Below are 18,750 nucleotides of genomic sequence, written 5' to 3' on the forward strand. Positions count from 1 at the left end.
CTTGGACTGGGAAATTGCCACCACCCCCACCATCCTTCTGTGGATTCTGCAGCTCCAGGTATTGTTTCACGGCATTATTTAATTGAGGGGTGGTGAAAGAAATCAAATGAGTTTCTCCATCATCATAACTCTGCCCTGTTTCCAGCTTTTAAATGGATGTTTATAAGCTAGATCTTCAGTCATGTATATCATAATGCTTTCTTGTGCATACATAGCAAAATCTGCTGATGTGATGAGAATGAAAGTCAACAGCTGGTTAGCCCATGTGTTATAGTGGTACCCTGGGGGCATTCAGAGATCCAGAGAAAAATCTGCAACTTATTGGGGCAGAGCTTCTTCAGGTCATTAATGAAAACATATGGATAAGAATTACATAGAATAAAGAAGAGGTGGAGGGATTTCGATCTGCATCAGAGGTCTCACCTACACTAATGCACAATAGATTCATTCATTAAAGTATGAAAGTAAAGCATGTGATTTTCTCCCTTCTCCCCCATGTGCTAATGAATAATTCACTTTGTCTATGCAGATAATTGGATTAAGCCCAGAAAAGTTATGAAATCACATGTGATAATGTTAATAAAGAAACAAAGGCAATGTTCCAGAAAACAAAGAGATTATAGCTTTTAACATAATGTATCCCATGAACAATCAGAGAATATTTTCAATTACACATTTAAGCACTTGGACAAATCTGTAGGAAAAGATACAACTGTTGTTTCAGTGAGCAAGTGTTTATTAAATATATATTTCACTTTCCAGGAACTGTGCCAGGCAACTAAGGACAAAAGGACAAAGGCAAAAGTGAAACATTCACTTCTCTCAAGGAGCTTACATTCAAATAACTCATTACAGAATCCAAGATGGTATGAGCTCAAATAATACAAATTTTCCTTCGTAGAAAGAGATACAAAGAAAATAGAATAAGTAGTGTCAGATAACTGGTGAATAGTCTGGCCATTAAGATCCAGGGTTAGAATGTCATTGATTTAGACTTGAAAGAAATATCATTTTACAGGTGAGAAAAATGAGGTTCAGAGAAGTTTGAAAAATGATCCATAGCCACACAGTCAATATCAAAGGCAGGATTTGAACCCAGATCTTCCTGAATTCTTATCCAACATTCTATATGTCCCAATGCTTTTTTTAATACCCGTCATTTGGTGATGAAACTACCAGCTTCATAAACATATACTGAAGACATATTTTTATACTTTCAATAAATTCAATTCAAATTTAAAATAATCATAATAATTGAGTACCTAGGATGTGATTTGAGTGACTTGCCTTAATGCTAAGTAGGTACTAAATCATTAGGAGACATTACTAGCTGCCGTTTGTTGACTTAGGAAAAGAACAAGCTTATAAATTTTAACCATTCCTTCAGATGTCCAACTCATGTGGGTATGAAGTAGGGGATGTTGGGAAGGTCTTGGGTGAAGGTGATTGGGGAATCTATTAGAGGCCTGTTCCATGAAAGAAAGTCAATCAAATAGCATGTGGTAGTCTGGCGGATTGTCTCTCTGTCCACAAGGTTTCTGCAGTAACTCTCCACCTGACACTGTGATGATTTCCTCCTGAAAAAAAGGAAAAAGTGAGATTCACATATATTAATAGAAGGGAATGTCTAGTTAACCTATGGTAACTGAAGTGTGCTGTTTTCTGAGAGATGGAGTTCAAGAGTGCATGATTCAAAGACTTAGAATTAGAAAAGACTTTTGAAGGCAAGAAGACTAAGTTACCATTTAGAACAGGAATGACTCTAGAATGGGAATGAATGAATCAATGAATGAAAAATCATTTATTAAGTGATTATTATGTGCTAGACATTGGAGTAAAGTGATCATTCAATTTTCTTAGACTCATCCAAGGAGACTATTATTATAATGTCTCTCATTATGTTATAGAACAGTTATTATTATTAGAATTTTTTTTATTTTAAACAAAACAACAACAACAAAAAAAAATACCTTCCTGAAATGGTTCTTACTTTGCTCATTGTAACAAAACAAAAAAGTTAAAATTCCTCTTCCACAAAATAATAGATCATAGTTACATTATTCTTTAAGGTTGGCAAAGCACCTTACATACATAATTATATTATTTTAGCTGCATAATAAACCTGAAGAGTAAGTGATATTACAGATATCCCTCTTTTCAGATGAGGAAAGAGAAACTCAGATATTGTGACTTGCCCAAAATCATTTATCTAGCAAGTGTTCAACGTAGGATTTAAACCCAGACCTTCCTATATGCAAGTCCAGAATTTTTTTCCAGTCTTTCATATCCACTCTCTCTTCCATGCAATAGCTTTTCAACTACTTGATAACAGTTATTTCCTCTCATCCATGTCATTTTCAGTTGAGTTCAAATTTTCAGTCTCTCCCAAGCATCTGGTAGTTCAGCACTGGGACTGAAGTCAGAACACGCCTGATTTCAAATTTGACCTCAGAAATTTAGGACAGAGCTAAAATAATGAAGAAAATTCAGGGATTCATCTAAGATGTCCCCCAAGCCCTTCTAAATACATTTAAATACTGCCCTAAACAAAATCTAAAATGGTAGAACTCACAAAAGAATAAGATAAAATATTTTGCTGGCCCAGGACAACTAAGAAGGCTGGAAGGAAAGGTCTGTTGCTCTGGGGTAAGAATGGAACGCTGTCAAATGCAGGCTGTGCCAGTGCAGACCAGGTTCCAGCAAACCTGGAATAATCCTTGCAAGTGACTGAATCAGCATCAGGGGCTGTTTCTGGAACTCTCAGTCCATAGATAATAAGGAGTCTGAACAACTGGTCAGAAGGAAATTACAGGGATCTCTTTGTTGGTACTGGGGACAGAACGCTGCTGTTTCACTCATACCCAGATCGGGATCACAGTCCTAGGTGGCAGTCCCAAAGCACTAACACACCAGAACTTGTAGTCACATATAGAGTACAGATCCTTGTCACAGTTCCAGGGCAGAAAAGAGTGCATGTGGATTGAAGACAGACTGGAGTACCCACTGTCTGGGAGAATAATAAACACATCATCTTGGAAAAACTGAAAACTTACAGGTCCCTATGAGTATCTCTGAAAGCAGATATTCAAAACCTCTAAAGCTTGGGACAGTGAATCCTTCACTCTGGAATAAGAACTTTACTTTAGGAAGGAGAAGTCAAGAAATAAGCTAGAATAATAAGCAAACCATAGAAAAAATTCTGAATACAAAAAGTTACTATTGTGACAAGGAAGATCAAAACAGACTCAGAAGATAGCAAAGTCAAAAACCCTGCATCCAAAGCCTCCAAAAAATATATAAATTGGTCTCAGACCATGGAAGAGTTCAAAAATTATTTTGAGAATCTAGTAAGAGAAGCAGAAAAAAGATGAGAGGAATGCAAGATAATCATGACAAAGAGTCAACTGCTTGGTAAAGGAAGCATATGAAGAAAATAACACCTTAAAAATAGAATTGGTGAAATGGAAACAAACATACAGAAATTCACTGAAGAGAAAAAGTCCTTCAAAAAGCAGAATTGACCAACTGAAAAAAAAAAAAGGCACAAAAATTCACTGAATAAAAGAGCTCCTAAATATAGAATTGGCCAAATGGAAAAGGAAGTACAAGCTCACTGAAGAAAATATTCCTTAAAAATAAAAATTGAGCAATTGAAAACTAATGTCTTAATGAGATACCAAGAAATAATAAAGCAAAGTCAAAAGAATGAAAAATAAAAGCCAATGTGAAATATCTCCTTACAAAACCAACTGACCTGAAAAATAGACCCAGGAGAGACAATGTAAACGTTATTAGACTTCCTAAAAGCCTTGATCAAGAAAAAAAAAAAAAAAAGAAAGAAAGAAATAAACTGAGATAATGAGCAAACAATAGAAATGATATTCTGGAACTAGATGACAAAATAGAAATTGAAAGAATCTACAAGATCACTTCCTGAAAGAAGATCCCCAAATGAAAACTCCTAGAAATATTATAACTAAATTTCAAAGTTCCTAGATCAACAAGAAAATATTGCAAATAGTGAGAAAGAAATGATTCAAGTACGATGGAGTTATAGTCGTAATAACAGAAATTTTAGTAGCTTTTACATTAAAACAGCAGAGGTCTAGAAAAATTATATTCCAAAAGGCAAAGGTGGTAGGATTACAAACAGATTTACCTACTCAGCAAAATTAAGTTTAATCCTTCAGTGGGGAAAAATGGATATTCAATGAGATAGAGGACTTCTAAGCATTCCTGATGAAAAGATCAGAGTTGAATAGAAAACCTGACTTCCAACTATAAGACTCAAGAGATTTATAAAAAGGTAAACAGGAAAGAGAAATCATAAAGGACTTAATAAGGTTAAACTATTTATACTTTTTAAAGGGAGAATGATGTTGGTACTTCATAAGAACTTTCTCTTATATCAGTTAGGAGTTATGTAGATGGAGGGCTCAGGTGTAATCAGATTATATTTTTAAAAATAAGATTAAGAGGTGAGAAAATCAAGTGCACTGAGACAAAGAGAGAGGTAGAAGGGAGAAATTATATCTCACTTAAAAGAGACAAGAGTTTTGACACTGGAAGGGAGATGTAAGAGGCCTCGGGAAAGCTTGAAACTTACTCTCATCAGAATAAATTTAAAGAAAGAACAATATACATTGTCAATTGTGTTTAGAAATCTATCTTACCCTAGAGCAAAGTAAGACTGCAAGAGGATAAGAAAAACAGGGTTGTGTTCACAGAAGGCAGAACAAATTTGGGGAGACAGTAGTCAGAAGGAAAACACTTTTGAGGATGGACAGAGTGAAAGGAGAGAGATAATGGAATAAACAGGAGGGAACAAAGTGGAGGGAAATAGAGGTAGCAATTATAAATATAAAAACATTGAAACAAATTCCTCTTCTAGAGGTTTAATCTCTCAAATATATAGAAAAATGAGTCAAATTTATAAAAATTAAAGTCATTCTCCAATTGACTAATGATGAAAAAAGTGACCAGTTTTCAGATGAAATAACCAAAACTATTTATATCTATCTATCTATAGGCATATAAATAGGGATTCTAAATCATTACTGATTAGAGGTATTCATATTAAAACAATCTTGAGTTACTACTTCACATCTATTAGATTGGTTAATAAGGCAGAAAAGGTGACAAATGTTGGAGGGGATGTAGGAAAATCGAGACTTTCATGTATTATTGATACACTGTTCTGAATTTGAAAAAGGAGGGAAACTGTTCCCTTTACTGAAGCTGTGTTCCCTTTAAGATTATCACTAAGTTGTGTTGTTTTCCCTTTCTGATCTCAGAAATCAGGCTCTCCCAGGCTCCAAGGAGTCTAGAGAAGGCCCATCTTCCCAGAATAAGAGAAGCAATGCTATTCAAGGGCAAATCAACTCCCATAGATCTTTTTGAAATTCTAAATTCTCATTCAATTGGTCTGATCAGCCCCCCCCCCCCCATCCCCCACCAGGATGCCATGTAACAGCTTCCTTTGGCTCAGCTCCTTGCAGAAGGTCCAAGCAATTTGCTAGGACCCTGCCCGTTGAGCATTCTCTCAGCACCAAATTCCATCACCCCAATAGGTCTTTGTCACTATAGAAGTCAGTCTTTTAACAAGTTGGTTTCTATCCAAAAATAAACTTTAATTTTGCAATCAATAATTTGGGAATAAGTGAATTATTTCACTTTAAAACTGCAGCCGATTAAAAGGGAATTTTAACAACTCTCTTATTGCCATTAACCTCATCACCACCAGGAATTGAGGGGATTCAAATCTCATCATTTTTGGTTCCCTGATTGGGAATCGAAGGGATTCAAACCTCATTAAACTGACCCTACCACCAAACCAAATATTTTAATAGCTGTTTTCTGGTGGCAAAGAATTGGAAACTGAGAGGATACCCATCAGTTGAGAAATGGCTGAACAATTTTGTGGTATATGATTGTGATAAAATGTTATTATGCTATAAGAAATGATGAGCTAGAGGCTCCCAGAAAACTTGGAAAGAGAAAGTGTGTGTGTGTGTGTGTATGTATGTATATATATATGTTGTGTGTGTAAGTGAATATATATATATATATATATATATATATATATGTATATTTTCAGTCATTTTTAACGCATGTCTTTTTCTGTGTCCTCCATTTTGAAGCTTTCTTGGCAAAGACACTACAGCAAATTGACGTTTCCTTTTCCAACTCGTTTTACAAATGGGAAAACTGAGGCAAAGAAGGTTAAGTGATCTTGTTAGGATCATATAGCTAGTAAATGAGGTCAGATTTGAATTCAGAGATGAGTTTTCCTACTTCCAGACCTGGCACTTTTTCCATTGTAAAAACATAGATGCCCCATTAAACAGAACTTAAATGACTTATCCATACTCATACAACTATTAAGTATCTGAGGCTAGATTTGAATTGGTGATCTTGTTGACTCCAAGTCTAATGTTCTATCTTGTTTAGTTGCTTTTCACTCATGCACAAGTCTTCTTGAGCTCTTTTTTGAGTTTTCTTGTCAAAGATACTAGAGTAATTTTCCATTTTCTCCTCCAATTCAAAATGAAGAAACTGAGTAAATAGGATTGAGTGATTTGCCCAGAGTTACACATTTAGTATCTGAGATCAAATTTGTACTCAGAGCTTCCTGACTTCAGACCTCAGTACTCTGTATACTTATGTATAGATTATATATATATAATGTATATATACATGTAATGGGCTGAGGATTGAGTTGATGCACTGAGGTCCCAAGCACATGAGGCTAAATAGTAATTGGACCATACTCTATTAATATATAAGCTTGGACAAAGAATGGCCCCCACCCACTCTTTGTGAAAGTCCTGATGTGTTGTATAGGAAATGACGATTTTGGTGGGTGGAGGCAAGGGAGTGGAAAGGGAAGGGGAGGAGAGACTTTTGGAATTGCCATTGCCACGGTTGGCTCGGCTCGCGTCGCTCTCTCTTAGCTGGCTTCCTGTCGCAACTGCCTATATTTGCTATCACAATCTTTCTTGCCTATATTTGCTATCGCAATCTTTATTCACCTCTTCACTTCAATAAATATTGAAGATTTTCCCCTTAACCTGAATTCCTGACTCCGGCTGATTTTAAATACGCGGTCATTACATATACACATATACTGAGCTTATTAGTGGACGGTAATATATGTATATATATGCATATATTTGCTATATGTATATATATGTGTATAAATATATACATGTAAATGCATATATACTAAGTATACCATAAAAGATAGATACCTACAATATATACTTCTATATTAAATTTGTGTTTGTATACATATATATTTGTATGTATATATAGACACACACACACACACATATATACACAGAGTGAGAGATATATCCTGAGAGTATTGTGAGAGTTGGTGCTATATATGTCCATATGCTTATATGTATACATATCATATATATTATATAAATATATATATTTATGTATAGTAAGAGGTAGCCTAGCATCATGGATAGAAAGCTGGCCTAAGAGTCTGGAGGTCTACATTTAGGACCTCTATATGCAATATCTAGGTTGTATGACCCTGTGCAAATCAGTTGATCTCTCAGTGGTCACAGGTGACTCTCAGTCTCAGAGCAGTGGCCAGTCTACTCTGATAGAGGAAGTTGTCTCACATGAAATCCCAGCATCCATGAAACCCCAGGTCTTCACAATAACAAAAAACGTATTTTTTATAAATTGAATGAATAAATTAATCACATGTTCTTTAAGACTAAACCCAGTCCAATAACAGGTCTATCTGGACACACTTGGGGAAAAAGCAGTCTTAAGCAAATTCTAAGGAGCCTTATTTTTATGTCAGGCTGATAATTGGAATTGTAGAGGAAATTATAGGTTGGGCCACTAGGGCTTGAATCCAGGCCAGAATTCAGGGGCACTTTGTCAAAAGCTCCAGCATTAGCTCCACTGTTCTGGCCCCAGTCCCATTTAGTTGATTAGGTCCTGTCTCCCTCTGGCTTCCCTGCAGTTTCAGTTCCCTTAGGGAGCTAACCTGAAGGAGTTTTATATGGAAAAAAAAAAGACTGCAATGGGGCAGTAAGGAAATTCTCTTCCTCATTTCCATAGCCTCCGTTTTGCTTAGACAGCTGATTTTTAAAGGCTCCAGGGTTTCTGACAAAGTACATTTTGGAGCCACACTTGGCACGAACATGTCAAGTGTCCAGAATTGACCTTCTGGGAGACAGGACATCATCAGAATATTTAAATTGCAATGTGAAGCAACTCAGACAGGTACATTAGCCTGTTAAACCCAAGTTCATTAAGTGGATAATAATCCTTAGAAAAGAAAGTTTGTTAAGATTAGCACATACTATTAACTGGGAGTACATGTGGGCATATGTGTGTGTATACATATACATATTGATATTGATATTGATATTGATATTCCTATATTCACAGGAATATCAATGGATGGAACCCAAAAAGCCCTGAAAATGAGAAACTTAGTTAATTAAGGGGCCACTTATATGAAAAGTGATCTAAGCTTCAATTTAATTAGGGAAAGCATTTATGATTATTTTATATCTATCTTATACCAATTAACAGGGGTAAGAGGTGGGGGCAGAGCTAGAAATGAAAGATACTTAAAGGCCGAGGCTATGTGTCCTCCCATGTGGCAGAAACTCCTTGCATGGTGCTAGGCACACAAGCAAGTCCAGGAAGATGTTTGAATGATGCTTGAAAAATAGAGTCCCATTAACTCTCCATGATTTCTTTTTGTTAAATGGTGTTCCTGTGGAAAAATGGATGTAACTTTTCAAAAAAAAAAAAAAAAAAAAGGTATTAAGGACAGTTTTCAAGTATTATGGCTGCTATCACAAGGATGGGGAATTTTTCCTATAAAAAACAAACTTATAGGCAACCTGTTATTTCACTTTTCTCTTTGTTGTTCTTAAGAGAAAACAAAAGGGAATGTAGGTAAATCCCAGAGAGATGATTTTTGGAGCAGAAATATTCCCCAGGGGAAGATAATAAGGAATGTTACCAAGAAGAATGGTGATGGGAACTGGGTTTGGGGTCTTTCTGTTAGGAGTTGCCCTGAGGGACCTTATGTCATCACATCTCTCAATCATACTCATTATACAACACCTCTGGCTTGATCCTAGTCACCATGATGATTCTGAAATGACTCTCTCTGACCTCACCCATCAGCCAAGTGTTCATGTCCATGATTCCCAGAGTGGATACCTTGTGAAAATCAATAAGGTCTGTGAGAGTTGCATGGCGGTTTGGATCCACTCCCAGGAAGCTATAAAAATCCCCTGATGCATCCACAAGAAAGTGCTTGAACCCATGCTGCTGGCGGTAGGAGAGGGTGTAGCCCCAAATTTTCTCACTGACACGAATCAGAAATGCCCCCTCAGTCATGTTTGACAGAAGGTCTTCTGCATCTTCTCGGCTAATGATCCCTACAAGAAACAACATTGCTGTCAGCAACTTCAATCAATAGCAAGTACTGAGCTACTGGGTACATTGTATGCACTATTGTATACACTGCTACCAAGAGCTACAATGAGAATCTAAGTTTAACCTCACTAGCTTGAACAAAAGAGGTAGGACAAGTATTGTCTGAATTACAGGATATTTTCTAAAAAGACAATTTTATTACTCTTAATTACACACAATAATTTGACCTAGACTCATAAAGTTTTGTTTTCCTCTATAGAGAACTTTAGAGGGATTGTTTTAATGAACACATTCGAATGATTTGTAATTATTGGGTCAATTATCAGTTTAGTCCCAGGTACCTGAATATTCTGTTTCCTTAAGTAATAAAAGCACTCCCAAGCAATTTTCTTTACTCTGTGAAGATCATGTATTTGAGATTTCAAGGAGTTTAAAATTCCAGCTAGCCATTTTACATAGGAGGAAACTGAAACCCAGAGAGATTGGTTTAATTGATTTGCTCAGTCAATCAGATAGCAAGTGTCAAAGTGAACTTTGAACACAGGCCTTTAACTCTGAAAACAGTGCTTTACCCATTGCACCCCACTCATGCACTTCATAAATATTTTCTTCATAAATAAATAAAAGTGAATTTAAGATTCTCAAAGTATACCTATATAGGTATGTATGTATGCGTGCAAGAATATAAAACAGTACAGTTCCTATTAAAATGTTTCACTACATCATAAGAAGACTGGGCTCTGTCCTTTACTTCTTTATAGGACAATGTAAAAACTCAAAAAGGCCTTTTGGGAACAACTTCAATGCTTGTGTTTCAGTATTAACTTTTCAGGGTTCATTAACCACCTTGGTAACTAATACAAAAATGTTTATTCATGTTTTCTCTGTTACCTGCACATGATGTGATTATTTCCTCTTAGGGCTTCTCTAGAAGAGACTCCAGCATCAATTAAAAGAATGAACCAAATGACCTACAACCAGAAAATGCCAGATCTGGAAAAGTCATTTAGTTCAAACTTCACTTAAAGCATGACTCCCACCTAAAATCCCAATTTCAAGACATCTCTCATATATTCTTCCTGGCATTCTTTTAACCATAGTGTGTCCTTAAGGTATGCTGCAGGGCAAGAAATGAAATTTGAGTAGTTGGAAAGGAATCTTGTCATTCATTGTTTCCACTGAGCATTTTAATGTCATGATGACCATCCCCCAGAGAAGAGTTCTGGGTAGGGAGAGCAGGAAGTTCTGGTGGTTGGAATGGAATGATTTCTAAATCAGGGTCTCTAAGTCCTAATTGATAAGCATATTCCTGAAAGAAAGCTGTAATAAATGAAAAATTAAATATATTTCCTTAATCCTTCTGTAACATATTTTAATAAAAATCAAAAGGGTAGGGTTTTAATACCAAACCTTTATGACAAAAAGACTACAGCCATCTCATGCCTCAAAGGAAAATTATCAAACAATTATCATATTACAATTCTTAACTTTCTGATGTAACTAAAGTGACTTTCTTACAGAGATCTTTCAAATTTTTCACTTGGCTGCTCTAATTCATTTTCAAAAACATCCTCACATATTCCCTTCGTTATTTCTCACCTGCCCTGTTTTTTTCTTCTCCTTTCCTTTTTTCTTCTATTTCTTCTTTCCATTAAATGCTTCATCTATTTCTTCCTATCTCTCCTTTCCTGTTATTAGCTATTCACATGACAGAACACTAAGGGGTGTTCTTGCAAAATGATTAATAGTAACAATGAATGTGACCATTATAGGCATCTTCTTGTGGATTGTGGTCTAAACAAACACTGGTCTAGCTAAAACTCAATATTACCACAAATAAAAGGTTCTTCTGGTTCCTAGATTTAACATCTGCTACTACTAGCTAACTGTTTAACTTTAGGCAACTTTAATCTCTCTAGATCTTAGTTTATCTCTAAATGAAGATAATAATCCTTTGAACTATCTTCCTCACATGAAAGTAACAAATGAAGTCAAAGATCTAATGAGAGCATGATAGATGCATAGGTAGATGGATAGGTGATAATAGGGATAGGGATAATAGATAGCTGGATGGTGAATAGATAAATAGATAGATATGATGGATAGAAAAAAAAGAGATAGATGATGGCTATATTGGTAGATAAACATAAATAGGAGTATTTTGTCAAACTGAATTGAATTGAATTAAGAGAAGGAAGATTATGTCCTATTGGGAATTTGGAAAGCCTTCATAGAAGAGTTAGTATTTGAACTGGTCTTGAACATTAGATAAAATTTTGATTGACAGAGATGTTTTCTCCTTCCATACAAGATCACAAATAGACAAAGAAAGTATGTGCCAAAATGCCCTGAGGAAAGATCAATGAGACCAAGTTAGTTTGAGAGAAGAGAGGTAGAAAAGGACTCAAATCACAGTGACAAATCATTGGCAGGGCCCTTTGGCTTGAATGAAGCCATATAATTAGGTTCTCATGCAGTGTCCTGAGTTCCCAAATCAAAACTATTTGTTCTGGCAACCATGCAGCCCCCTAACTAGCCCAGGGGTTGAGTAGAGACATTTTAATATACCCATAGCCAGATTTCCCACTAAGCTTTCATCCATGTCTTCCTGTGACTGCTGCTCACTCTCTCTCTTTATAAGATACTAAGTCCTGCTTCTGACAAAGCCCCAGAATGGCCAGACATCACAATAAATCAATCAATAAAAGGTCAAAGAGAATCAACTTTTAACAAGACTCTCTGGGACAAGTCAGCTAGTGTCCCATTTCCAGAAACACTGGTTAGATAAGAAGGATTTAATATTATGTGCTAGAAAAGAGAATTGAATGGATAGAAAAGAAGACCAGAGCTTTTGACCTAGCTTGTTTATAATATAGGATATTATATTTTATCATATCAGATATATCATATAGGATAAGTCATTTTATAACTCTGGAAGAGAGATTCTTAATTCTTTTTGCATCATGGATCCCATTAAAAATCTGATGAATCTCAGCACATTTTTTTAATACATAAAATAAAATACAGAGGGTACAAAGAAAAGCAGTTATATTGAAATGTTAATCAAAATTTACAACCAAAAAACAAAAAAGAAAGAGATCACAGACCATAGATTAAGAATTTTTGTCCCAAAGAATTTTTGTTCCAAATCTTGGTTTTCTCACCTGGTAAATGAAGGGAAGTATCCTTTTCAACTCTAAAAATTTGTGATTCTATAAAATGGTACAAATTGCTTAAAAGTTCTTTTCATTTCTCTCTTTACCTAATGATCCACTAATAAATCATCAGCCAGCTGGTTTCTTCACCTATGCTAACCCAAAGCCATTAACAACTTCTAAGAACCTCTTTTCTTCCTGTGTTTGTTTGTTTGTTTTATTCTTTCTAAATCTAAATCTTCACTGGTTGGTAATTAAAGCAATGAAAACTTTTTTTTTTTTTTCCCACCCTTTCAAAACACTGTATAATTCTCATGATGGCTGAAAGAGAGAGAGAAAGATTGCTCACTCCTGAGACTGCTGAGGAGAAATAAACAACATCTGTGGAAACACTGCATGAACATTTGAAAATTGTTTGAACTCAAGTCAGGAAACTTTGCTCTCACCCCAAGGCTCTGCTAAGAGGTTTAGAATCCTGGGCCCTTTGATTGTTGGTGGTTCAGGTATTAATTGGAATTATTATCTGCAAACAGAATTTCAAAGGCTGTTCTCTCCACCCTCTAGACAATTCCTACTAATCTCTTAAAGGTATTTCCACAAAGAGCTTAAAGGAGGAGGAAATTGGCGGTTTTCAGGACTGGTAATCCTTTCAAACACGCTCAGCTATTGAAGGCTATGAAACCTCTTTGCAATAGCTGTCTTATCACAAGGGTCTCAGGGAAACTCTGCATGGATTCATTTTAGTCTCCCCAGACCACGTTGTACTCAAGGTCAGGACTATCCACAATGGTTCCTGCATATAGGACTACACAGGAGACATACTAGTTTGAAAAGGCATCTATGACTTGAGGAGAGAGCCTAGAAAAATAGGCGGCAACATGAGATAGTGGAAATAACACAGTTCTTTCAGTTAGAACCTCTGTGTTCAAGTCCTGATACTTACTACCTGAAGAAGTCCCTAAAACTGAGCCTCAGTTTCCATATTTGTAAAATAGATAAAGCAGGACTTTTCTTAATCTCACATAGCTGATATGAGAAAACAGCTTTGGGAACTCTCAAGTACTCTATATTTGTAACCTTAGAGATCAAACAGGGATCCACTAGATATTTTAGGGGGACATCTTTCTGTATTCTGTGTCTATACAATAGTTTTATGAAGAAGAAAAAAAGATCAAGGAGTTTTGGTGGCTTGCAAATGTCATACAAGTCAACAATATGGTGCTGAAAACAAATAAAAAAACAAAATGAATGTAATCTTAGACTGCTTTGAAATGCAGAATGTTCAGTGAGGGATGTGATAGTTTGTATTCTGTCCTGATTTGAAAATATTGATTCTACTTGAATTTGGGCATTATGTTCTAAAGAAGCCATTGACAAGCTAAAAAAATTCCAGTAGAGGAATATTAGGACAAAGTAAAGATTTGAGAACATGCCCTACAAGAGTTGAGAGAAAAAGGAAAGATATGTATTTGAAGGATTATCTATAATGAGTCTGTAATGTATGTAGACTTATGATGCTTGTTACCAAAGGGATAGAACAAGGAATAGTAGGTGCAGAGAGGAAGATTTGGGCTCACTATATGGAGAAAAAATCCAAATAAATGTGAGTATTCAAAAGCATGTAATCTATCCCTCAAATCCCATTTACACTAGACTTCTCATTTGTGGATATTGATTATTCAGTGCTCTGTCCCCACATAAGAAGTGAGGTTGGCCAGAACTTGGTGGAAGTGTAATGCTGGAGTGCAACGCAATGAGGCAAGATAGATATTAGAGAGTTTTTAATATTTTATTTGAATTTCTGAGAGGGAGAAATTTTCTGTGATCAAAAGGATCCATTTTTGGTCTCGGGGCTTAATCAGGCTTTTGTCTCAAAAGAATCCAGCAGAGAATGTGAGGTTCCCATGAAATATACATATACACTGGCTCTAAGCTCTGGGTACACAAAGGCAAGGGCAGAGTCAGAACACTGAGAGTGGAAATTTCCAGGCAGGAATCATCAGTCTGGTTCTGACAGGTTGAAGGTTAGGACCATAAATTCTTACAAATTGGGAGGGCTTAGGAGCTATCCAACTAGAGCCAGGAAGTCTGAAACTTAGAGATATAGAGGATGCCAATTAGATATCTGAGACAGGACATCTAGAGTTTTATCTTTTGGAATGTCAAATCTCCACAGCCCTAATTATCTCAGTCTTAATGAGCAGAAAACGGGGTTGCAACCAGGGGGATTGAGGCAGAATAATTCAAGGAAATGTGGCAGAACAATTCAGGGAAGCTGAGACAGAACAATTTAGGAAAACTGAGGTAGGACAATTGGGGAAACTGAGGCACAACAGGAAAAACAACCCTAATCTTTGAGTTTGCTCTTTCAATAAAGAGGACACAATAAAGCTGACATGATTAAAGCAGTTACTTTACATGTTGGTTTCTTCCTAGAACCTTTCTTTTCTTTCAGGGATATGAAAAGATTCTAGGACTATTTTTCCCCCTTAAAGCTGGAAGTCAAAAAGCCATCATCTTTCTTCTCTTAAGTTTTTTTGCCAGGTCTACCCCTAATGTGGGTATGCAACTTGAATACTCAATCGAATGATCAGTTTCCACCAATGAGGAGAGTCAATGGATTTTGAGGTTCAGTTACAAGTGTAATAGTCTTCTTCCAGATGGTGGCAAGTTGGGACTGAATTAATGCTTTTCTGGGATAGTACAGAAAAGATTACTATTTAAGTATTGGAAGTCTTCAGAATTCCATCCTATTCTATAATTCTTTGATAGAACAGGCTATTATTAACATGAATAATTTGGCATTGACTATCCTTTCACTATCATATATACATACATATATGTAGAAAGAGAGACACAGAGAGACAGAGAGACAGAGACAGAGAAAGAGACCCAGAGACAGAGACAGAGACACAGAGAGATAGAGACAGAGGGGAAGAGAAAGGGAGAGGAAGAAGGGGAGGGAGAGGGAAGGAGGGAGAATAGAGATTATGTGTAGGCCAAAAGAGAAAGGAAAGAGAAATTGCTCTACAACCTACCTTTACCAAGAAGTAACACAATGTTTTAAATACAGCACAGATATTCTGTAACATCTCTATACCATTTATTGTACAAGCAAAGAGCATGGTCCAGAGAATAAAGAAGTGACAGCATCATCAAAATATCTACCATTATCTACTATTCTGCTGGCTTGATCTTCAAAGAGGTACCTTTCAGAAAAATTGATAAGTAGGCAGTGCCTTTTCTTGGTTTCCTCCTGTCTTCCTTCTTTCTGAATTTCTATGTCACCATCCCTTCATCCCCCTATAGTGTTCATGCTAGGTTCTATAATATCCCAGACCATTACTCCCAGCTAGCTATCAATTAATCCATCAGCAAAGGTTCTAATTGATAAAAGCTGACAGCACTAGATTGGGGTTATTTTCAAGGGTCAGTAAAATATCTTTAAGACCAAAGTCTGTAATCCTCAAAGGAATATTCTCTAATATTGGAATTTCAAGTACAGAGGTAAATGAAAAAGGGGATCTGGGGTTACAGAGTAATTTCCTAACTTGAATTATGCTGTTAGCCAGTAAAATATCTAAATTTTCTGCCCATGGGAATACTGACCTCTGTGACTCTTTGGTCATTTATTTTCAGGGTTTGACATTCTTAACAATTCTACCTTCCCACAGCTTCAGGAAATAATGTTGGCTAGGACCAAAGGAAAAGGAGGGATTTGGGATTGTAAGAAACTAGACACTGAGAATAGGCAGCAAAGAAAGGTAAATAAGGGGTTTTTCCAAGTTTATAGATTTTAAGACATGTCTTCAAAATTGTGTGGTCTAGTAAAAACATTATGTGAAAAGGCAATGGGGAAACACAAAATGGTTCCATACTTTAGGTAGGTGGTATACTAGATGACACATAAGGTCATTTCCAGTTTTGATATTTGACTATTCTGTGATTTTAGAATACTGGTAGCAGGGGATCTACTTACTCTGCCTGTGCATAATGCAGTTAATGTCAATGGGGTAAATGGGTATAAATAGGGCAGAAAATAGAGGAAAGAGAGAGAAAATGAAGAGACAGAGGCAGAACAACATAGAAAGAGAAAAGGAGAAAAGAGACAGAGACATGGAGAGAGAGAAAGAGAGAGAGACAGAGAGACAGAGACAGAGACAGAGACAGAGACAGAGACAGAGAAAGACAGAGAGAGAGACAGAGACAGAGAGAGAAGGAGAAAAAGAGACAGAGAGAGGGAGGGAGGAAGGGAGGGAAGGAGAGAGAAAATGAGAGACACACACAGAAAGATAGAGAGAGAGGAAGAGAGACAGAGACAGTAAGATAGAGGCAGAGATACACAGAGAGAGAGAGACAGAAAGAGACATATACACAGAGAAAAGAGAGACAGAGAAAGACACAGAGACACAGAGACAGAAAGAACGAAGCCCATACAAAAGGAGGGATGAGAAAGTGAAGTACCTAAAACAATATTGTATGAGAAAGAGCAATGATCCAGTCTAGGTCTTTTGCCTCAGATCACAATACCAATTGTAGGGATTCTACGCGTCCTTAAAATCATCCAGGACAATTTTTTTTTGACTCCAGTGTCTTTATTATTCCTGATTATTAAACCTTCAATGATCCCTCAACCTCAACTTGAGTAGCATCAGTATTGCTTCTGACACTGAGTGTACCAGATCCACAGACATGCTGCATTATAATTCTTAATTAATTAGCCCCAAATCCCACTATAATACATACAGACTGTGTCATCATGAGCAAGTCTCTTAGACTCTTAGTACTTGAGGAAATTCTCTATGATTATCAATCACAAAGAAATTACTAACTGAATAGGGAAGGAGAGTTTTCTTATCTGGGAGATAGCTATGTCAATGAAATCATAGGTCTCCTTTTTTAAATGGGGATTTTAATATTTCAATGCCTACTTCAAGGCATTATTTTGAAACATAAATAATATATTTGTAAAACCTTAGCTCCAATCCCTATCTGTTTCTTCTGCTATTGCTACTAGATACTAGATACCTTTGTGCAGTAGCTTCTCTCTCTTTCTCTATTTATTTTTGTCTGCTACATATTTTACACCATTAGAAGAGAATTTTCCAAGGTCTATTTTATAAGAAAAAATAAAATATGTAAAATTCAGAAATTATATGCCAGGATGAGAAAATTAGAAGTGTGTTTAAGAAAACAAAAAGACATGCAGAAAAGACATAAAGCCCAATAATTTTGTACTAGCTTATTAAATTTAATATATACTTTATTAACAATACTATATAGTGAAAACTCGTAGCTTAATATACAATGCCAATTTAATTACTCTTTACTTATGACTGTTAAGTTTATAATAATTTTATTATTTAAGTGTATAAAAAGCCTATATGGTTGCTTCAACATAAATACAATTAAATATATAAAATGGTGTTAAATTAAAAATCATATCAGATACTTAAAAAGGCTTTTAACAAATCCAAACTAATTTATATTAAAAACTCTTAAAAATACAGAAATAAATGGACCTTTCCTTAATATAATAAACACTATTTATCTAAATCCAAAAGCAAACATTAGATATAATGGAGAAATGTGAGAGGCCTTTTTAATAAATTCAGAAGTAAAGATACTTTGCTTTATACCACTGCTATTTAATAAAATATTAGAAATAGCAACAATAACATTAAGAAAAAATAAATGGAAGTATTAAGTATAGGCAAAGAGGAAACAAAATTATTACTTTGTATACATACTGTAATGGTGAGCTTAGAGAACCCTAAGGAATCAACTAAAAATTAATTAGAATTAGAATAATTTCAACAAAATTATAGAATATATTGTGCACAAATTATCACTAATTTTGTAAGCATTAAAAATCTAGCAGTAAAGGACTGAAAGAGTATTTCTATCAAAATAACTACAGAATATATAAAATTTGGGGGAAATTAGCAAGATTTACCCAAGGATTATATAAATTTAACTATAAAGCATTTTGCAGAAATAAAAACCTAAATAATTGAATAAATATTAATTACTCATTGGGAGGTCAAGTCAGTATAATATATTGACAATGCTACCTAAATTAACTTATTTATTCAATCTTCCAAAAGTATGCTTTATTGAGCTAGAAGAAAATAACACCAAAGATCAAGAATCTCAAGGGTAATAA

The 18,750-nt window shown here is 35.5% G+C and overlaps 1 protein-coding gene across 1 annotated transcript in view; it reads right to left on the minus strand.

Moving 5' to 3' along the window:
- Positions 1–715: 715 nt before the first annotated feature.
- The window catches only part of SH2D4B (SH2 domain containing 4B), a 212,050-nt gene continuing 194,015 nt past the window's right edge, over positions 716–18,750 (minus strand). The window contains exons 8-9 of the mRNA XM_051981966.1: positions 9,211–9,431; positions 716–1,577 (exon numbers count right to left, since the gene is read on the minus strand). Coding sequence (XP_051837926.1) covers positions 1,485–1,577; positions 9,211–9,431 — 314 coding nt within the window. The 3' untranslated portion in view covers positions 716–1,484. The remainder of the gene's footprint in view (positions 1,578–9,210; positions 9,432–18,750) is intronic.

Source organism: Antechinus flavipes, chromosome 2, assembly GCF_016432865.1.
Source record: "Antechinus flavipes isolate AdamAnt ecotype Samford, QLD, Australia chromosome 2, AdamAnt_v2, whole genome shotgun sequence".
In the NCBI taxonomy this organism is placed as follows: Eukaryota; Metazoa; Chordata; class Mammalia; order Dasyuromorphia; family Dasyuridae; genus Antechinus; species Antechinus flavipes.